The 18,451-nt window shown below is 43.8% G+C and overlaps 1 protein-coding gene across 2 annotated transcripts in view; it reads right to left on the bottom strand.

The window, feature by feature from the left end:
• The window catches only part of LOC144755238 (scavenger receptor cysteine-rich domain-containing protein DMBT1-like), an 855,855-nt gene that overhangs the window by 398,861 nt on the left and 438,543 nt on the right, over positions 1-18,451 (bottom strand). For both annotated transcript variants that reach the window (XM_078643952.1, XM_078643954.1), the window contains 2 exons: positions 5,156-5,185; positions 2,866-2,895 (listed from right to left, as the gene is read on the bottom strand). In XM_078643952.1, the coding sequence (XP_078500078.1) occupies positions 2,866-2,895; positions 5,156-5,185 (60 nt within the window). The remainder of the gene's footprint in view (positions 1-2,865; positions 2,896-5,155; positions 5,186-18,451) is intronic.

The following is an 18,451-nucleotide window of genomic DNA, read 5'->3' as shown; positions in this document are numbered from 1 at the left end:
GAACTAAAGGCTCCAATGCTGGCATTAGAAAATACAGATCATGGATTTCTTACACTCATATTGTGTGTAGAACGTGGGTTTCTGTTGCAGTAAACCCCCACACCCGCTTTTTGCCAGATTTCTGATGCACTTTGACTTGATGTGCCCAGGACCTCTGTTCTTTCCCAAAATTGCACATTTGTACCCACAATTAGCACCTCTCTGGCCACATGAAAGTCCTATGTAAAAGGTATCATGGGTACCAAGGGCACTGTGACCAGGGAAGGCCTCTAAGCGCTGCAGCCCATATTGTGCCACCCTTAAAGGTCCTTTACCTTAACACATACACACACTGCCATTTCAGGCTGCATGTGTTGGTGCAGAGAAAAGTGAAGAGTCAGCATGGCACACATTCCTGCAACCCACTGCCTTTGGTATAGATAAGTCACCTCTTTAACTGGGTGCACTATACCACTGGTGAGGGTACAGTTGCATGAGCACTGTACCCCTATAGTGTCTAAGTCCATTCTTAGACATTGTAAGTGCAGTAAAGCCATGAAGATTATATGTCTGGGAGTTTGTCATTACGAACTCCAGAGCACCGTAATTTCTTTTCTGAATTCTGGGAAGTTTGGTAGTAAACTTCTCAGCATAATAAACCCACATTGATGACAGTGTGGGATATATTATGCAGTGCACTCAGAAGGCATTGTAGAGATGCCACCTGAAAAACAACCAGCCTCTGGCGGGTTCCCTGACTGGTGAACAACAGCCTGCCACAATGAAACACATTTCTGGAACCCTGGGGTGGAAGCCTTTGCTCCCTGGGCTCAGAAACAAAGCCTTTCCTGGAGGGAGGTGTTCACACCTCCCCCGGATCAGGAAGAGCCATCTGTTGCAGGGGAGTTGCAAATGGCTTGCTGCCTTTGCAACATGATACCCACCCTCTTCTGCTATCAGGAGCAGGCACCCCTTCCTGCCACACCCTCTTTACAGTGGGAAGACAGGCAGTAAAAATTAGAACAGCCCAGAAAATGTGCCCACCTCTACTAACTCCACCCCTCAGGGGGGGTGGCGAGGTGTAGCTCACTCTTCAGTGCCCACCATCTTGCAAATGGCAGGCACTCTCCAATCAGGATAAGGGAATGTGCCCACTCCCCCACGTGGGGTGAACACACCAAGGGTGTAGTCACCCTAAGGTCAGTAGCCAATTGGCTACTACCTCGAGAACCCTAAATACAGCATTTTGAGGGCCACCCTGAACCCAGGAGGCAGATTCATGCAACCTACGAAGAAGAATGATGGACGAAGCAGCACACCAGAGGAGACTACAGAGAAGAATTGACTTGGCCCCAGCCCTACTGGCCCGGCGGCAGTTTCCGGAGATCCTGCACCAAATGTTGACTTGTCCTGCAGCCAGAAACCTCCAAAACACCTGGGAGGACTGACTGCCTTCAACAAAGAACAGATCTCCTGGGAACAGCAGCTCTGTTCAAAAGAAGTTCAGACAGATTTTGAGACTGCTGAGGATGAAGAAATTTGCCGCCTGGTACCACCTCTGCACCCGTTGCCCACTGTGCGAGTCCAAGTAGCCCACCGGTCCCAGCGAGGTTTCCCAGCTCTCCAGAGCCCAGGTCCACCATGGGTGTAACCCTCCAGGACTCTCTGACGTCGCCTTCAGCCTGTGCAAACTGACCCTGACTGGGAGTGACCTGGTAAGCTGAAATCCGACCTCAAAAGGCACCCTTGCATCCGGCCGCCCTGCACCCTGGAGAAGAGGCCCTGAGGTTCAGCTACATCCCTGAGTCCTCAACTTACCTGCCCTGCTATTGTTTCCTCCTGGAACACTTCCTGAACCAAGCCTGCAGCCAAAATCCCAAACCGCAAACCTGCAAAGGATTGCATAGGGCTCGCGACCCCTCCTAAGCACTGAGCACCAGGATGACCCAGTGCTGCTGGTGGTGTGGACTTGGTGCTAACTGGGGCCCCTTTGCTCTGACCTTAACCATAGGAGTTTGGCTGCAGAGACCGAGTGGCTTGCATGTGAGCAGCCCCCAACCGAGGTGCCCCTAGTTCTTTGGCTAACATTGGCTTCCTGCACTCTGCACCCGGCTGCCCTAGTGCAATTTGAGTGCTTACCTGGACATTGGGGAACCTTAGTTCTAACCCCCAAACCTCCCACTTTTAAGATGTTTACTAACCTGTAAAACCGATAACCATTTATCTCCTTTAGGAACCCATGCTATGAGATTTTGGGCCATAATGTTATTTGTGTTGAACTAATGTTTGTATGGTCCCATTCAGCCAAACTCAAAAGGACATCCTTAGTATTTGCATTATTTATCATCTTTCCTGTCTCTGATCATAGCCTTTCCTGCAAAAGCACATTCAAAGGAAAGAAAAGTCATAAATTAAAGATACATACACATATTAATGTTTTATTACACCTTCATCATGACACCTTGCCCTTGTATTCTCATAGATCGCACTACATTTATCAAGTATGGAAACAAGCCAATGAGTCTTTTGTTATGAAGTTGTAGTTTCACAAAGTTCCTTCTGCCAGTGACATCTTAGATGCAGTTTATTCTGCCACAATGTGTTACTTTTGCTACTCAAAAACTGGTAGTTGGGGTACAGTTTGTTATCTCCAGTAATCTTCTTTCTTTGCACTGCAATGCTCTTAGTACAGCTGTATGTTGACCTGGCCTATTGTTATTCCCCTCCCACCATATGTCTCATCACGTATTACGCAAACATGATGTTATCATTTCTGTTCATCTTAAATTGCGCTTCATAGATATTTGCTTTTTTGTGATCTGGCAGTGCACTCACTAATTTACACCGCACAAAAACATAAGCATAAGAAAATTGAATCATAATTACCAGTTGTTGGCATTGTAGTTGTTGAGTAGTCTGTAATCAGAAAAGGCAGCAACATCAAAATCAGAATCAGAAAAATAGAACTAAATGTAATTTATAGGTGCCTTCATTCCAATTATTATAATTCTCTGCCCATTTCTCCAATGCTCATTTATGTTTACAGATCTTTCTCAAATACTGCTGAACTCTGATTCATATCTGTGTCTTTGCTCTCTATGGATAATCGGCCATGCAATCAAATACCCACGTTAAATCATCTACCCTTAGTGAGAGGTTTGACTATATATCTGCTTCGAGTCATGCCTGGTCTTCTTTCCCATGGCTATTCCTCTGCTACAAATTCTTGATTGCGCATCTTTAGGTTAACTCCCTACCTCTTTGATCTTTTGATTACCACTATGACTGGGCAGGCCACTGGGGTTTGAGCGGTTCACTGACCAAATGTTCACTGCCAAAATTTCTATATAGAAAAATATTGATTCAAAATTATCGATTTTAAAAATATTGACTCCCTATACTTTTAATTTAAATTACAAACATATTGAGAAAAAATATTGTTTTCACTAATATAGTTGTCTTAAATATTGATTTTTAAATATATGTAAATGTAAATAATAAACATTAATTAAATTAGATAACAATACTGATATAATCAAAGTAAAATATATTTAATATTTTTGGGGGGAAATATAACAATAATTATTATTTAAAACAAATTTATATATATATATATATATATATATATATATATTATTTACATATTATGTACATATATCTCATTTAAAAATATTACTAAATTAATATGTTTAATTTATATTATGTTTTAATACTTTTTTAATGTAATAACATAAAAAATAAATATATAAACATATATCTAATAAAATACAATATTTAAAAAAGAAAGCATTGTAATTGTTAATAAAAAATAACTCAAAACATTTAAATTTACAATGCACTAAAAATAAATAAAATATTTTAACCATTAGTAATTGTAACTATTATAATTTTAAAAACCAAAAACATATTGATATAATATTAAAGCAATATAAAGTAAACTACCATTTTTTTTAAATTAACCCGTTTGCTGCTTCGAACGTTGAGCGCCAGTGCTGAACGTTCGAAGAAACGGGTGCGGCCGCGTCAGCCGTTGGACGTGCGCAGCACCAGAGAGGTAGCTCACGCGACGTCCAAAGGCCGACGGCAGCAGCGAACGGATTAATACATATACTATTCCCACAACAGCTTATAAATAGTAGACAAAGTGTCGAACTCAGGTGGTGTAACATGTACAAGTCGCCCACTACAGTCCATGCAACAGTAGAGAGAGTGTTGGATGTCGGATGGGTAAAGTGTACTATTCCCACCCCACACAGTACTACAGTAGGGAAAGATCCTTCTGCCAGTAACATCTTAAATGCAGTTTATTCTGCCACAATTGGACACTAGTGCTACTCAGAAAAAGGTAATTGGAAGACAGTTTGTTTTGTCCAGTATTCTTCTTTCTTTGCACTGTAATGCTTTCAGTACAGCAGTATGTTGACCTGGCCTATTGTGATTCTCCTCCCACCATATGAGTCTCATCACCTAGGTGCTGATTATGATGGCAGGCAGACTAGGTTCGACGGCCATCGTAGTGGTGTTTGGAACCACCCGCCACACATCCAGCGGTCCTACCACTGTGATTAGGATGCTCCCACCATAGTGGTGGGCGCATCCATGGCTTTTAACATTGCGGGCAGTGCTGCTGGCTGCAGCACTGTACGCAATGATAAAACTGCTTGCACTGCATTTACCTGCACTACGTGGCAGGCACCACACGGTGCCTGACACTTCTTGCATGGAGATGTAGGGGGTACCATGGATACCACCCAATGCAGCTACACCCCCCAAACAAGGGGGGCCTCAATGGGGCCCCAAACCCAATCCCTCCAGCCGATGCCTCCATGGAAGGCCCTTCTAAACCCACATCCTAATTTGTTGGACGGTGCCTGCTAGGCACCGCCACCATTTCAGGGGCACTGAACCATCCGCCAGGCAATCGGTGCGATTGCCTTTGGCAGTGACTCGGCGGACGGACTTTGTGTCTGCCGTGGTACCCACCGCCATCCTAATTTGGCGGTGGGTAATAGGCTTAGTGGTGGCAGAAGGACCTCCTTATTTCACAAACATTGTGTTACCATTTCTGTTCATCTTAAATTTCCCTTCATAGATATTTGCTCTTTTGTGAACTAGCAGTGCACTCAGTAATTAATTTACACTGCACACAAGCATAAGATAATTGAATCATAATTACCAGCTGTTGGCATTGTAGTTGCTGAGTGGCCTGTAATTGGAAAAGGCATCAAATCAAATTAACATCAGAAAAATACAGCTGAATGTCATTTATAGGTGCCCTCAATCAAATTATTATAAAGGAAAAGGCATTCCATGAAGAACATGATCATTGGATTTCAGACCAGGTATAATATCTTGATACATTAAATGAAATAAAACAGCTTCTATCTCCAATAAGGTTTAGCGGCAATTATGTACAGTTCATTTGTGATATCTTTCTAGCCCTGTAGGGACACTGTCCATCATTTCCCGTCGCAGACATCAGTGACAGGAATTATTTCTGGGAATGTAGTGTTGCCAGATCCCATTGTCTCACTTGTCAGACATGTGGACGTTCCTGCTAAATATTTAACGTGCTGTTCACTATTCTACAGTTTCTGCCTGTTCATTCTTCAGTCTTACACCTTCGAGATCCTCATTTTCAAAGAGGTAAACTGCAAAATTGGGATGTGTCAAATCAGTGATTTTGGCAGGGATGGATCCTGTAGAAGGGAAATATAAGCAATCCACCAAAAGTTTCTAGATTGTCCTTATTTGCTTTTAAAACATAGGAGGAATAGTGGCACCCTTAAAGAGCTTCGGACAAGCTTATGAGATCCCAAGTGAGACTACAACTAACGAGAAAATAGTCTGCAGCAACACTGAGGTACCGCATGTGAGTCCTTGGACACCCTCTTATGACCCTCAGACTGTGGTTAGGGACCAACAATCCACACTCGGAATTCCAGAGATGGGACTTACATCTTTTAGACACAATTTGAGAGTATTCGGCTCTGCTGAGCTTCTTCCTTCCCATAGATTGCCTCAACGAGACTACAGTCTAGCATACCACTCATTACAGCCATCTGAGAACTAGAAGAGTTGCTTTACTGTCCCTAAGTGATTCTCTGAACCCTCAAATAATGTCAGAACTTCTGGACACCTGAGTCCCTGTAAACAAACTTTACAGGCGCCTATTGAACTCATTATGTCTTGAAGAGCTCCTCAATTGGCCCTCAGAATATATCTGCTGACTCCCAGTTAACCTCAAAATGCCTCAGCCTAACCTCAACCCCCTTCTGTGTACACTAAGAGATATACTCTGTTCTTTGGTTCCTGCTCTGATCCATACAGCTACTTATATACCCTCCAGGAGCACACAGAGCCCCTTTCATACCCCACTTAGATTAAGGGGCACCATGCCATAGTTGACATAGGCTATCTGGTCATCGTCTGTTACTCAGCTACCTGTGTCTCCAGACGGTTGTACGTTGTTACAACGCATGCTTTTACTACGCATGCCTTTACAACACAGGTTTTTCAATGCAAGTCGTTACAATGACTTGCGTTGGGGGGTGCTGGATAGTGAATAGTTTAATTTACTATTCCAACTCCAGTCCCCGTGGATAGTAGGGAAGGTGTTGGATAGTAAATTAAACTATTACCTATCCTAGAGCGCCCCCAGCGCAATTCGTTGTAATGACTTGCGTTGAAAAACCTGCGTTGTAAAGGCACTGCGTGGTAAAAGTTGCGTCGTAAAGGATGTTTCCCTCTCCAGACACCATCACAGAGATTTCAGAAAGGTACTTCACTAATCTGCATCTACTAGAGTAGAGCACACTGTGATTGATGGAAAATTCTGGCTTGAAGTCCTGCCAGGGGATATTGCTGTTCTCCTATGCAGCAGCTTTCATCACTTATATACACGTATATTTTCAAATACACAAATCTCTACTTGTTGTTTTTATATACACTTGATACCATAGTTCTGCAGTTTAGTGTCTGTGCCAGCGTGCCATATGCACCATACTGTAAGCTGCAAGTCGGTAGTGAAATATTTTAATGTAAAAAAACAGTTTGCATTGTATGATAGACCATAATTAGCAGCATATATGTTGCACAATATATAGCATATCCATGGTCCTTCTCAATCAATCAATCAATCACGATTTATAAAGCGTGGCAAATCCACTGTGAGGGTACTAAGGCGCTGCAGTTGTTAGCTGCTTTGTGGTGCTCTGGTCATTTGAACAGCCAGGTCTTCAGTCCCTTCCTGAATTCCTGGTGCAAAGAAGTAGTCCTGTGGTGCAAGGGAAGGTCATTCCAGGCTTTGGCCACCATTTGAGAAAAGGAACGCCCTCCCCTGTTGGCTCTGCGTATCCAGGGGTGTTTGTGAGGAAGAGAAAGGCAGATCACAGGTGTCTGTTTGATTGGTGGAAGGTCATTCGTTTGTTGATGCCAGCTGGTCTTTCATTGTGCTGAGCTTTCGATGCATTTTGGTCAACATCTTGAACTGGCCTCTTTTCTTGATCAGAAGCCAATGTAGCGTCTTGATGTGCAGAGTGATGTGAGTCCATGTGGGTAGGTTGAGGATGAGCCTTGCTGCAGAATTTTGTATTGTGTGTAGTCTCTTGAGAAGGTATGCAGTGATTCCTACATAGAGAGTTTTGCCATAGTCCAGCTTGCTGGTGACGAAGGCCTGAGTGATGGTCCTTCCAGTTTTGCTTTGGAGTCAACTGAAAATTTAACAGTGCGAGTGTAGAGTGTGGAAGCAGGTGCACAAGGCAGCTTTCACCTATTTCTTCATTGATAACTTGCTGTCCATGATGATGCCGAGGTTGCGGCCATGGTCTGTCGGGCAGGGGACGGGCCGAGTTCAGCAGGCCACAAAGTGTCATTCCATTGTGAGGTGGTGTTCCCAAAGATGAGAACTTCTGTCTTGTCTGTGTTGAGCTTAAGACAGTTGCCCTTCATCTCGTCCATGATGTTCATCATACATCTGTTGAAGTTGGCTCTGGTGGTGGAGGAGTCTCCTGACATTGAGGGGATGAGCTGGGTGTCATTGGCATATGAGATGACGTTGAGTCCATGAGATCTGATAATGTTGGCCAGGGCTGTCATGTACGATCTGAAGAGGGTGGGCTGAAGGACGATCCTTGTAGGACGCCGCAGATGCTCTTCTTTAGTTCCAAAGTAAACAGTGGGAGACGGACTCTCTGGATTCTTGCGGTGAGGTATGAGGTGATCCATTTGAGGGTGTCTCCCTAGACTGTGATTTGGTGGAATCTGTTGATCAAGATGGGGTGGGAGACAGTGTTGAAGGAGGCTGTCATGTTTAGGAGGATGAGGGCTGCTGTTTGGCCGTGGTCCAGGAGGACCTTGATGTTGTCAGTGGCTGCAATCAGGGCTGTCTCGGTGCTGTGGTTGGCTCGTAATCCAGATTGAGAGTAGTTTAGGAGGTTGACGTTTTCGTAGTGTTCAGTGAGATGCTGGTTGATAGCCTTTTTTAGAAACTATGGCAGAAAAGGAAGCAGGGAGATGGGCTGGTAGTTTTTTGGTTCAGCTGTGTCAGCGTGTGGTTTCCTCAAGGGTGACCTAACTTCGGTGGGTTTCCATTCTTCAGGGAAGGAGGCTGTGGTAAATACTTTCTATATCTATTCTCCTTTACCACTACATCAGAATGTTCTGTGACATCATGGAATGTTTAAGTGCCCGACTGTGGCCAGAGAGTCAGTTGGTCATCTCAGGCTGAGGAGCTGGTAGCTCGCTCCTGGTGGGGTTTTATCCTTATATCTTATTACCTTAGACTACGCATCATTGTTTATGTACCACATTTTTGGCGACGTTTTTAAGAGGATGAACCTACGTGTCAACTAAAGAAACTTCTACAAAGATAAGAACTTAAGACATTTTAGAATTACTTATAAAAAAAAAAGGAACTAGAGACATTTTAAAATTAATTTTAAACATAAAGGTAACGCCCAGCTGACCCCACCAGTGTCCTGTTTCACCTTGGACAGCCTGCATCTGGGCGTTTGTTTATGAAGGAACTAATTACTGTGAAGGTACTCTTTGTCATCGTGCTGTCATCTGGATTGCCTCCAGCAACAAAAGCGCCTGAAACTCAGCTGGCCTGATCACCCTTCTGTGTTTCTTCGGTTTTTTTTAAGCCTTGACAGTCCGCAGTATGGGCATTGTTGAGTTTCAAGAACATGTAATGTACCTACTTTCACGGACTTGCCCAGCTCTAGCAGTACTCTTCATCACAGCTACCTTTGAGTCAAAGACCACCTGTGAGTGTTTCATCAGTAAATCAAGTGTCTCTACCCTGTGTGTGGAAACGAGTCTAAGATTTAGAGGCATTCTGTTTGGTCTGATGACATGTACTTGAGTTTCTGACAAGTATAAAACGTCATATTTAGCTGTCTTCAACGATTTATCAGTGGTTCTTCATTGAGGAACAGTCTCTATGGTGAGTTCTTACTCTTACTGTATCTCTGAAGTTTGCAAGATTGTTTACTCACCGTACTGCACATCGTTGACAGTTGGCCGACGGTTGGCCAGCAGCGATCTTCTCTGTTTGCCTGCTACCATTCATCTGATGACGTCTTTGGAATACATCTCGGAGTTAGCGAAGCTCTGTGACGTCCGTCCTCTTCGTGAGTTTTAATTTTTTCTGCAGTGGACGTTTTGTGCACGCTTCAGCCGTGAGCCACCCTGCACAGCGTCAAGTATGCGTGCCGCCATTTTGTTTTAGTTCACGCTATTACTTCAGACTGTCGGACGTCTGACGCGGCAAAAGTTTTGTTGACAGTATGGTCGCAAACTTAAGCGCGACATGCTCCGCATGGAGAGAGTGCAGAACAATGATATTTTCCACTCCTTTCTACAATACTTCAGATTGTCGGACGTCTGACGTGGCAGAGGTTTTGTTGGACAGTATAGTCACAAACTTAGGCGTGACATGCTCCGCATGGAAAGAGTGCAGAACAATCAAATTTTACACTCCTACATTTCAGAGCGAGATTCGGCGCCGTCTGTGAAGAGCAGAGCAACATGATCTCGGGTGACAAATCGCTCACCGGAGCTAACGTCTTTTGTTTTAAAAATTTCTTATGCATCAACTCATTCGTATTTTAGAGAATGTTGTGAGTTAGTTTGTGTGTTGAGCATAATGGATGGTTCTATTTACCTTTGGGAAGTTGTTAGTATGTTTTCCTTTTGTTTTTATTGTCAGTGGTTATTATAAGTTATACCCTACCATTGGGAGTGTGGGTTGAGTTCCTAAAGTAACGTTTTAACCCTACGGTATACCCTTATTTAGGGGAGGGTGTGTGGCCTGTCAATACCATATTTTGAAACTAGGGCGATGGTGTACCTTTTGGTGTACCCTATTTAAATATAAGTGTTGTTGAAGTTTTGGTCTCACAGGCTGTGTATCCTGTGTTTCACCCTGCTTGGGCAGCTAGGGTGTTTGTATCTAATCATTGCCCCATTCATGTACTAAGGGTTAGTGCCCTATGGTGTACCCTTTTGTTAGGGGAGGTTGTGGGGACGTTGTAGTGCCAGTCAGTGCCTACAATTTTGTTTCCTAGAGTCTTGTTGTTACCCTTTGAAGAAGTTACGTTGCACACTTTTAACGTAGTGTACCCTTTCATTAGGGGAGGTTGTCTGCATGTAACTATGTTATTCGAAAATTTTCAAGAATTAGTATTCTTTGTGTACCCTTTTCTGGGGAAAGTGGTGTGCGTGGTCAGCGCCACCATTAAGTGATATTGCGTTGAACAATTTCTACATTGTTCAATTGTGTACCCTTTTGTTAGGGGAGGTTGTCTATGTTGGTCTTAATTGCATCACTCTATGTGGGTAGTTGGGGTGCGTTGTCAACGCTACCTCTTGGTGTAGTTGTGTCACAGATGTCAGTGTGTGGCTACTGTGTTCTTTGTTCCAGGGGCGTTTGTATCCTCTGGTGTACCCTTTTCTGGGGAGTTGTTTTGTTCCACAGTTTAAAGGTTGCCTTTCTTGGTGTACCCTTGAAGGGGAGGTTGTTAGTGCACGTCATGCACTAGTCTTTATTGCAAAGCTTTCCTTTTCTCTGTGTAGGTTGCTAGTTCATCTTATTGTACTTCCTGCACACATTTTGCAGTTGTTACACCCTACTTAGTTTACCGGAATCGCTACCTTGTTTTATTAAGGAGGGTGGATGGGCATGTTAAGTAATTTGCATTCTTGTGTTTTGTTCAACCATGACCATTTGTGCATCTTATGAATATCTCTCTACATGCCTCTTTTAATTTTCCTATGTTTCTGCTTCCACGCTTGTATTTCTTGCTTTTCAAACTGTCTCTTTGACTTGCTCTTATGTTTACAGTCTCCTCTAGATTCCTCTGCTCTATCTTAACTTATTACTTGCTGTTGTTCACTAACGGAAGAGGATGTGTGGTAAATACTTTCTATATCTATTCTCCTTTACCACCACATCAGAATGTCCTGTGACATCATGGAATGTTTAAGTGCCTGACTGTGGCCAGAGAGTCAGTTGGTCATCTCAGGCTGAGGAGCTGGTAGCTCGCTCCTGGTGGGGTTATATCCTTATATCTTATTACCTTATAACCTGCCACCTATCTATCTACTAATAAAGAAGAATCTACTACTACACCTGGACTACGCATCATTGTTTATGTACCACAGAGGCCTTGGTGATGGAGGCACTCAGGAGTTTCTTGAGCATGTCGCCAATTTTCTTGCTACCGATATTGAAGATGTGGTGGTCACATGGGTCAGTGATTGCTCCCGAGTGTGCAGAGTCCATGATGGAGACTGTGGCTTGAATTGTGAGAATGTCCCAATGGGTGAGCAAGTATTTCGTGTTCATGGGTGTGAGTGGGCCGATGCTGTCGGCGGAGAGTGCTCGTAGATGTGCTCGTGTCATGGAAGAAGTTTGCCATGGTGTCACACAGTTCTTTTGAGTGGGTAATGTCATTTCCAGTGGCCTCTGGGATGGAGAACTCCTTCACAATGGTGAAGAGATCTTTGCTGTTGTTTTTGCTGGCTTCCGTGTGGCCAACTAGAGCATTCCTCTTTGTATCTTTCAGGAGGCAATGGTACTGGTTGAGTGCTGTTTTGAAGGAGGTATGGTTTCCTGTCTTTTTCCTTGTGCGCCACCTCCTTTCTAGTTGTAAGCAGCGGTGTTTGATAGATATCAGCTCCAGGGTGAACCAACTGGCTCTTCTGGCTGATATTTTGGATTTGGCTGGCTTGGCGGAGCGATTATTTGGGACATTTTTTGATGCACGGTGAAAAGCTCTTCACAGCCTGTTCTGAGTCTGATGTTGTGTCTGGTTGTTGAGAGCGTTTTACCACTGTTCTTCTGATATTTTTTTCCAGTTTCTGCACATGGAGCTGGGAAGTGTGGTGCCAGCATTGGTACATCCTGAAGTGGACACTGTAGTGGCCAGTCCAGGTGAGCTATGAAATGTCGTTGTACTTGACTCTGTTGCTGAACGTATAAATGAGGTCTATAGTGTGTCCTGGGATGTGGGTGGGTACAGTGACAAGTTTTTTGAGGCTGATGTTGCTCATGCTTTCCTGAAGGTCGGTTGTGTTTGTGTTATTGGGGTCGTCGAGGTGGAAGTTAAGATCCCCTAGGAAGATGTAGTGCTCGGAGTTGATGGATATAGGGGCAATGAGGTCATGGATGGGGTTGCAGATGCTGGAGCTTGATCCCAGTGGTCTTTATGTGAGGGTGCATTTTCCGTTTGTGTGAAGTTAGAAATTGAGATCCTCCATTATCAGGGTTAAGTCGTCTGAAGAGGTTGTTCAGAAGATGTTATCCTTGTACATATTGGCAATTCCATTACAGTTTTTTTTATCATTCCCTGTGTGTTATCTTGTAGCCTATCGGTGTGACAAAAGTGATTTTTGGCACGGAAACAGGGTTCACTCAGGTCTCTGTGAGGAAGATGATGTCTCGGCTGAGGGTTGAGATTGTGACCCGGATGTATGATGATACATCGTCAACCGTAACAACGCAAGCAATAACCACGATGTTGTGTATTTACTGCGCATGCTGCTGCCATGCGATTGTAGTGTCTCTGCTGCTTTGTGTCATTACATTGCAGTTCACCAAAGCGACTGCTGTTACATCGTTTTTTTTCCTGATAGCTTGATATTGCTCCGGGGAACTGGAAGGATATTTTTCCCAAAGTTCCAAAAATGTTTTTGTTGCCATTTCTTGACTATTTAAAGTGCCGTTTGTAAAGAAAAGCAATTCTAGTCTTATTTCTGTGTTCTTGCAGTCCTTCACCAAGTGCCTACGTCTCTTGTGTTGTCCACAAGGGGAAACACCCATTTCTGTCATCATCGCCTAATGTAATTTTTAAAACATCCTCTGTGGCTAATATTTAAAACGTACATCTGTCACCTGTCATGTCCATGCCATCCATCTTCTGTGGCTAATGTAATATCATGTAATGCAATTTCATCGCAGGCTATGTCATCTGTCATCGCGTTGTAATTGCTAGAAGGTAGCACATATTTAAAACATATTCAGAGGCTAATGTAATATAATCGGTCATCGCAGCACGCAGGCCATGTAATTTGTCATCTGTCATCTTGTCATCGCAGCACGGGTTGAAACATGCCATCCATCTTCCGTGGCTAATGTAATCTCATCTAATGTAATATCGCAGGCTATGTTATCTGTCATCGCGTTGTAATTGCTAGAAGGCAGCACATATTGAAAACATCATCCGAGGCTAATGTAATATAATCGCAGGCTATGTCAAAACATCATCCGAGGCTAATGTAATATAATCGCAGGCTATGTCATATGTCATTGCGTTGTATTTTGTTAGAAGGCAGCACATATTTAAAACATCTTCAGAGGCTAATGCAATATAACCGGTCATCGCAGCACAGACGGCAGCACATATTTAAAACATCTTCTCAGGCTAATGTAAAATAATCGGTCATCGCAGCACAGAAGGCATCGCGTTGTAATTACATCATCCAAGGCTAATGTAATATAATCGCAGGCTATGTCATCTGTCATCGCGTTGTAATTGCTAGAAGGCAGCACATATTTAAAACATCATCCAAGGCTAATGTAATATAATTGCAGGCTATTTCATCTGTCATCGCGTTGTAATTGCTAGAAGGCAGCACATATTTAAAACAGCTCCCGAGGCTAATGTAAAATAATCGGTCATCGCAGCACAGAAGGCATTGCGTTGTAATTACATCATTCGAGGCTAATGTAATATAATCGCAGGCTATGTCATCTGTCATCGCATTGTAATTGCTAGAAGGCAGCACATATTTAAAACATCTTCCGAGGCTAATGTAATATAATCGGAGGCTATGTCATCTGTCATCGCTTTGTAATTGCTAAAAGGCAGCACATATTTAAAAACATCATCCGAGGCTAATCCATACTAATATTATAAAGAGAGAGCCCAAACCTTTGAGGCTGGTAATCTCAGGAACCACAGCACCAATCACAACACCCAATACAGCATTGGAAAGGACAGTTGGAGCAGATGGACATAGGCTATACAGCTGGCCACCATATACATTAGAAGGGTAAAAGAACCTTAGGGGCAAAGTAGTCCCTTGTGGGCGTGGGCGTTCTGCTCGGGGCGTTCTGCTGGGGGCATGTGCATACAGCGATAAACTAAAGCCTTCAAAGTACTTCATTGTGGGTGTCCGCGTTGTGCTGGGGGCGTGGCCATACAGCGATGGGCGCGGCATTCGCTACGTATTACGATGGCATTCCGAAAATAAAACCCTTCACAGTACTTCCTTGTGGACGTGTGTGTTGTGCTGGGGGCATCGCCATACAGCAATGGTCGCGGCATTCAAGCAGCATTCGGAAAAAATGGTGCGCGGAAATCTGGTAAAACAAGCGTTCACAGGGCTCCGTTGTGGGCATGTGGGGGCGTGGCCATACAGCAATGTGTGCGGTATTCAACGGGCAATTGGCAAAAATGGGGCGCGGAAATCCTGGAAAACAAGCGTTCACAGGACTCCGTTGTGGCCGTGTGCGTAGGGCTGGGGGCGTCTGCATACAGCAATAGGTGCGCCTCAAACCAATTTGGATTCCACCCCTTGCGCCAAGCCTTCTGTGGGCGACTACCGTTACAATAACACTGGGCGGTGCTTTTGGCAATTTGCGGTGTGTTCGCCGTTCATGCCAATGTGGGTCGTGGAACTGACAACACAGCGGGCAAACACGTCAGCGGAGGCACATATCACAAGGCCGGAGCCTCACACTGGATGCAGAAGTGTACGCCCATGTTGCACAGCAATGGAGAACTAACTTTAACCTATATGCACAAGTAAACGGAACAGGTAAAAGACGACGTGCAAGGTCATTCTTAAAGCACCCATCTAACTAAGCTTACCTTTTCTGTAACTTACCTAATGATGCATACGTGACAACCATTGCAGACATTCTATTTCATACCCGGACAATGTCGGGACGGGTTGCTAGTGTAATATAATCTCAGGCTATGTCATCTGTCATTGCGTTGTAATTACTAGAAGACAACACATATTTAAAACATCATCCGAGGCTAATGTAATATAATCGCAGGCTATGTCAAAACATCATCCGAGGCTAATGTAATGTAATCACAGACTATGTCGTATGTCATCACGTTGTAATTAGAAGGCATTGCGTTGTAATTATATCATCCGAAGCTAATGTAATATAATCGCAGGCTATGTCATATGTCATCACGTTGTAATTGCTAGAAGGCAGTACATATTTAAAACATCTTCCGAGGCTAATGTAAAATAATCGGTCATCGCAGCACAGAAGGCATCGCGTTGTAATTGCTAGAAGGCAGCACATATTTAAAACATCTTCAGAGGCTAATATAATATAATCGGTCATTGCAGCACAGAAGGCAGCATCTATTTAAAACATCGCCCGAGGCTAATGTGATATATTCCGAGGCTAATGTAATATAATCACAGGCTATGTCATCTGTCATCACGTTGTAATTGCTAGAAGGCAGCACATATTTAAAACATCTTCCGAGGCTAATGTAATATAATCCAAGGCTAATGTAATATAATCGCAGGCTATGTCATCTGTCATCCTATCATCGCAGTACGCATTGTAACATGCCATCCATCTTCACATATTTAAAACATCTTCCGAGGCTAATGTAACATAATCACTAGCGATGTAATGTCAATCAATGTAAATGTCAATGCGCAGTTGTAGCCTGCGTTCTAAAAGCATGCAATGTGAAGCCTCCTGCGATGTGAAAATTGCGTTGCAATGGCACAGCGTGAAAATACCGTAGTTGTAATGGGTGTTTCCCTGTGTTCCAGATCTCAGTGGCGTGTTTTCTGAGTGATCGTGTGTTGAGTAGAATGCACTGGAGTTGTGCCTTGGCAGTCTTGGTGGGCATGGTGGTTGCAGTTGTGTTTGCAGAGTCTCAGGCATTGTTGGCTGCTTCTGATTTGCAGATGAAGTGGCAGTGCTGGCAAGAGAAAGGTCCTCTGCTGGTTCATGGAGATATGCAACAACAGATGTCCGGAATCCATGGTTCTGAGCTTGGTCCAGACGCGAACAGGCACAGACGGGCTTGCCTTTGGCGCACCAGTGGTGTGCCGGCTGTGCGTGTACACTGCACGGCTGCACTAGGGCCTCTATTAAGTAGGTCCTGGGAGGGGCGCTGGGAGGCCAGAACGGCAATCAGCGTGAATCAAGCAGTGAGGCTCGCTGAACAACAAGAGACACATAATCATGCACTAACAGAACAAACACTAAAACAAAAAAAACAGGCACTAACTAAATAAACAGTAACAGTGACAATGACGGGCACAGAGGACAGCAACGGACCCTCAGGCAACCAGAAGAATGGCACTAAGCCAAGCAGCGAGAGGGAGCTGGTGTACAGATATGCGTATATTAAAGGCAGGATATAACGTGTTTTCATGCTTTTATTTTTCTGGTAGCATGTATATTTTAGTTCAGTTTCTCTTAGTTAACAATGTTTTCAGGGGCCATAACAACCTAGTAGCTTTGAGATCTCTTTGCAAACTTGTGATGTCACTAGGGGAAAGTGCACTTTGGTTTCCCCTGATGTTCTGCTGAGTCTAGGGAGCTAATGTGAGCTGTGCTTGTGACCTCTGACGTCTTTATACTGTGTGTCTTACGGCTGCCTTGATATGGTTTTGAGCTACAAACGGGGTGGTGGGGACCCTCACTCCGCATACCTCTGACCTCCTAAATCAAGTAAAATCAAAATACACTAGATTCAGAAAGGACGAAAAGTCTGCAAGCAGAGGGAGCAATATAAAGTCAGTGTGTCATGCTTCAATGACTTGCCACCTAATACATGTTCAGAAAAGCTGCACAGAATACAAATACTTAACTTTTCAATGGTGCTACCATTACCCTGATTCCGAAGTGACAGCACTCAAGCTATGTAGGGACACACGCTGAGACATTTAAGACATACACTGGTACTTTATCGATTAATCATCAAACCAGACTTCTGTTGAAAGCAAAGGGAAAATGGGACAATATATTTCCCACAGCGATATGTTTCTTCAGTAGGTACTAGTCTCAATTGCTTCCTGGTAGGCGATGTTTAGGGCCTTTATCTATGCAGGTCATTGGTTTTCCATCACAAGCACCCCCAATTCTTAGTTTTCTCTTTCTCTCTCTTGGCAAATATGCCTTTTCCCTCATCACAATCTGCACTTAAGCGTTTCTCCTTTGGCCTATGCCTATTACTACCTGCATATGTGTGGAGGCTTTCAAGAATTCGCCATTGTATGACAGGATATAACATGACCGCATGATATGGTATGACATAACATATAATGCACAACGCGACCACCTTCAGCCTGATAACACTTCACGAGGCCCATCTAGAGAACCATCTACCCATAACCTCTGTACCCCAATTCTCAAAAGACCTCCAATTCATCTTACAATGGCATTTCATTAAATTCAACTATAGTGATAAATGGTAAAAAGACACGACAAGGAGTAAAACATGTTAAGACCTATAATGCAGAAGTACCTGTGTAGCAAGCAACACTTTGCTAGGATGGGTGTTGTGGTTTGCTACTGTAGACTAGCCATGGATCTGCTCCAATAGGAATTGTTCAGGCTGAGCTGCCTGCCAGGTCCCCTCGGGATGGGAATACAGATGCCGGCCATATGACCTCTGAGCTAAAGGATCCAAGCTAAACCTTACTGATGAGTCCCAACAAGGCAGAAACCTGTCTCAGTATACTTGTGTTAGTGTTCTGAGGGGGCGTTGCCTGTCGGTGTTGGCTGGACTGTCGTTATTGGAGCAGTGGGCAAAAAAATGGATTGAAATGCAGCCCAACAAGTTGCCACCTAGGATATTTTCTTTTTCTAGAGAACAAAAACAGTAGCAACCTATGAATGTTTCCACCAAACTCCTTTGTGCATTCTTCATCTCTTACTAAAGTCCCCCACAGATTTCAAAAGAAGAAACCC

This window comes from Lissotriton helveticus, chromosome 5_1 (assembly GCF_964261635.1).
Source record: "Lissotriton helveticus chromosome 5_1, aLisHel1.1, whole genome shotgun sequence".
Classification (NCBI taxonomy): Eukaryota; Metazoa; Chordata; class Amphibia; order Caudata; family Salamandridae; genus Lissotriton; species Lissotriton helveticus.
Note: the sequence above shows the minus strand (reverse complement) of the source record. Positions and strands in the feature narration are given on the sequence as shown.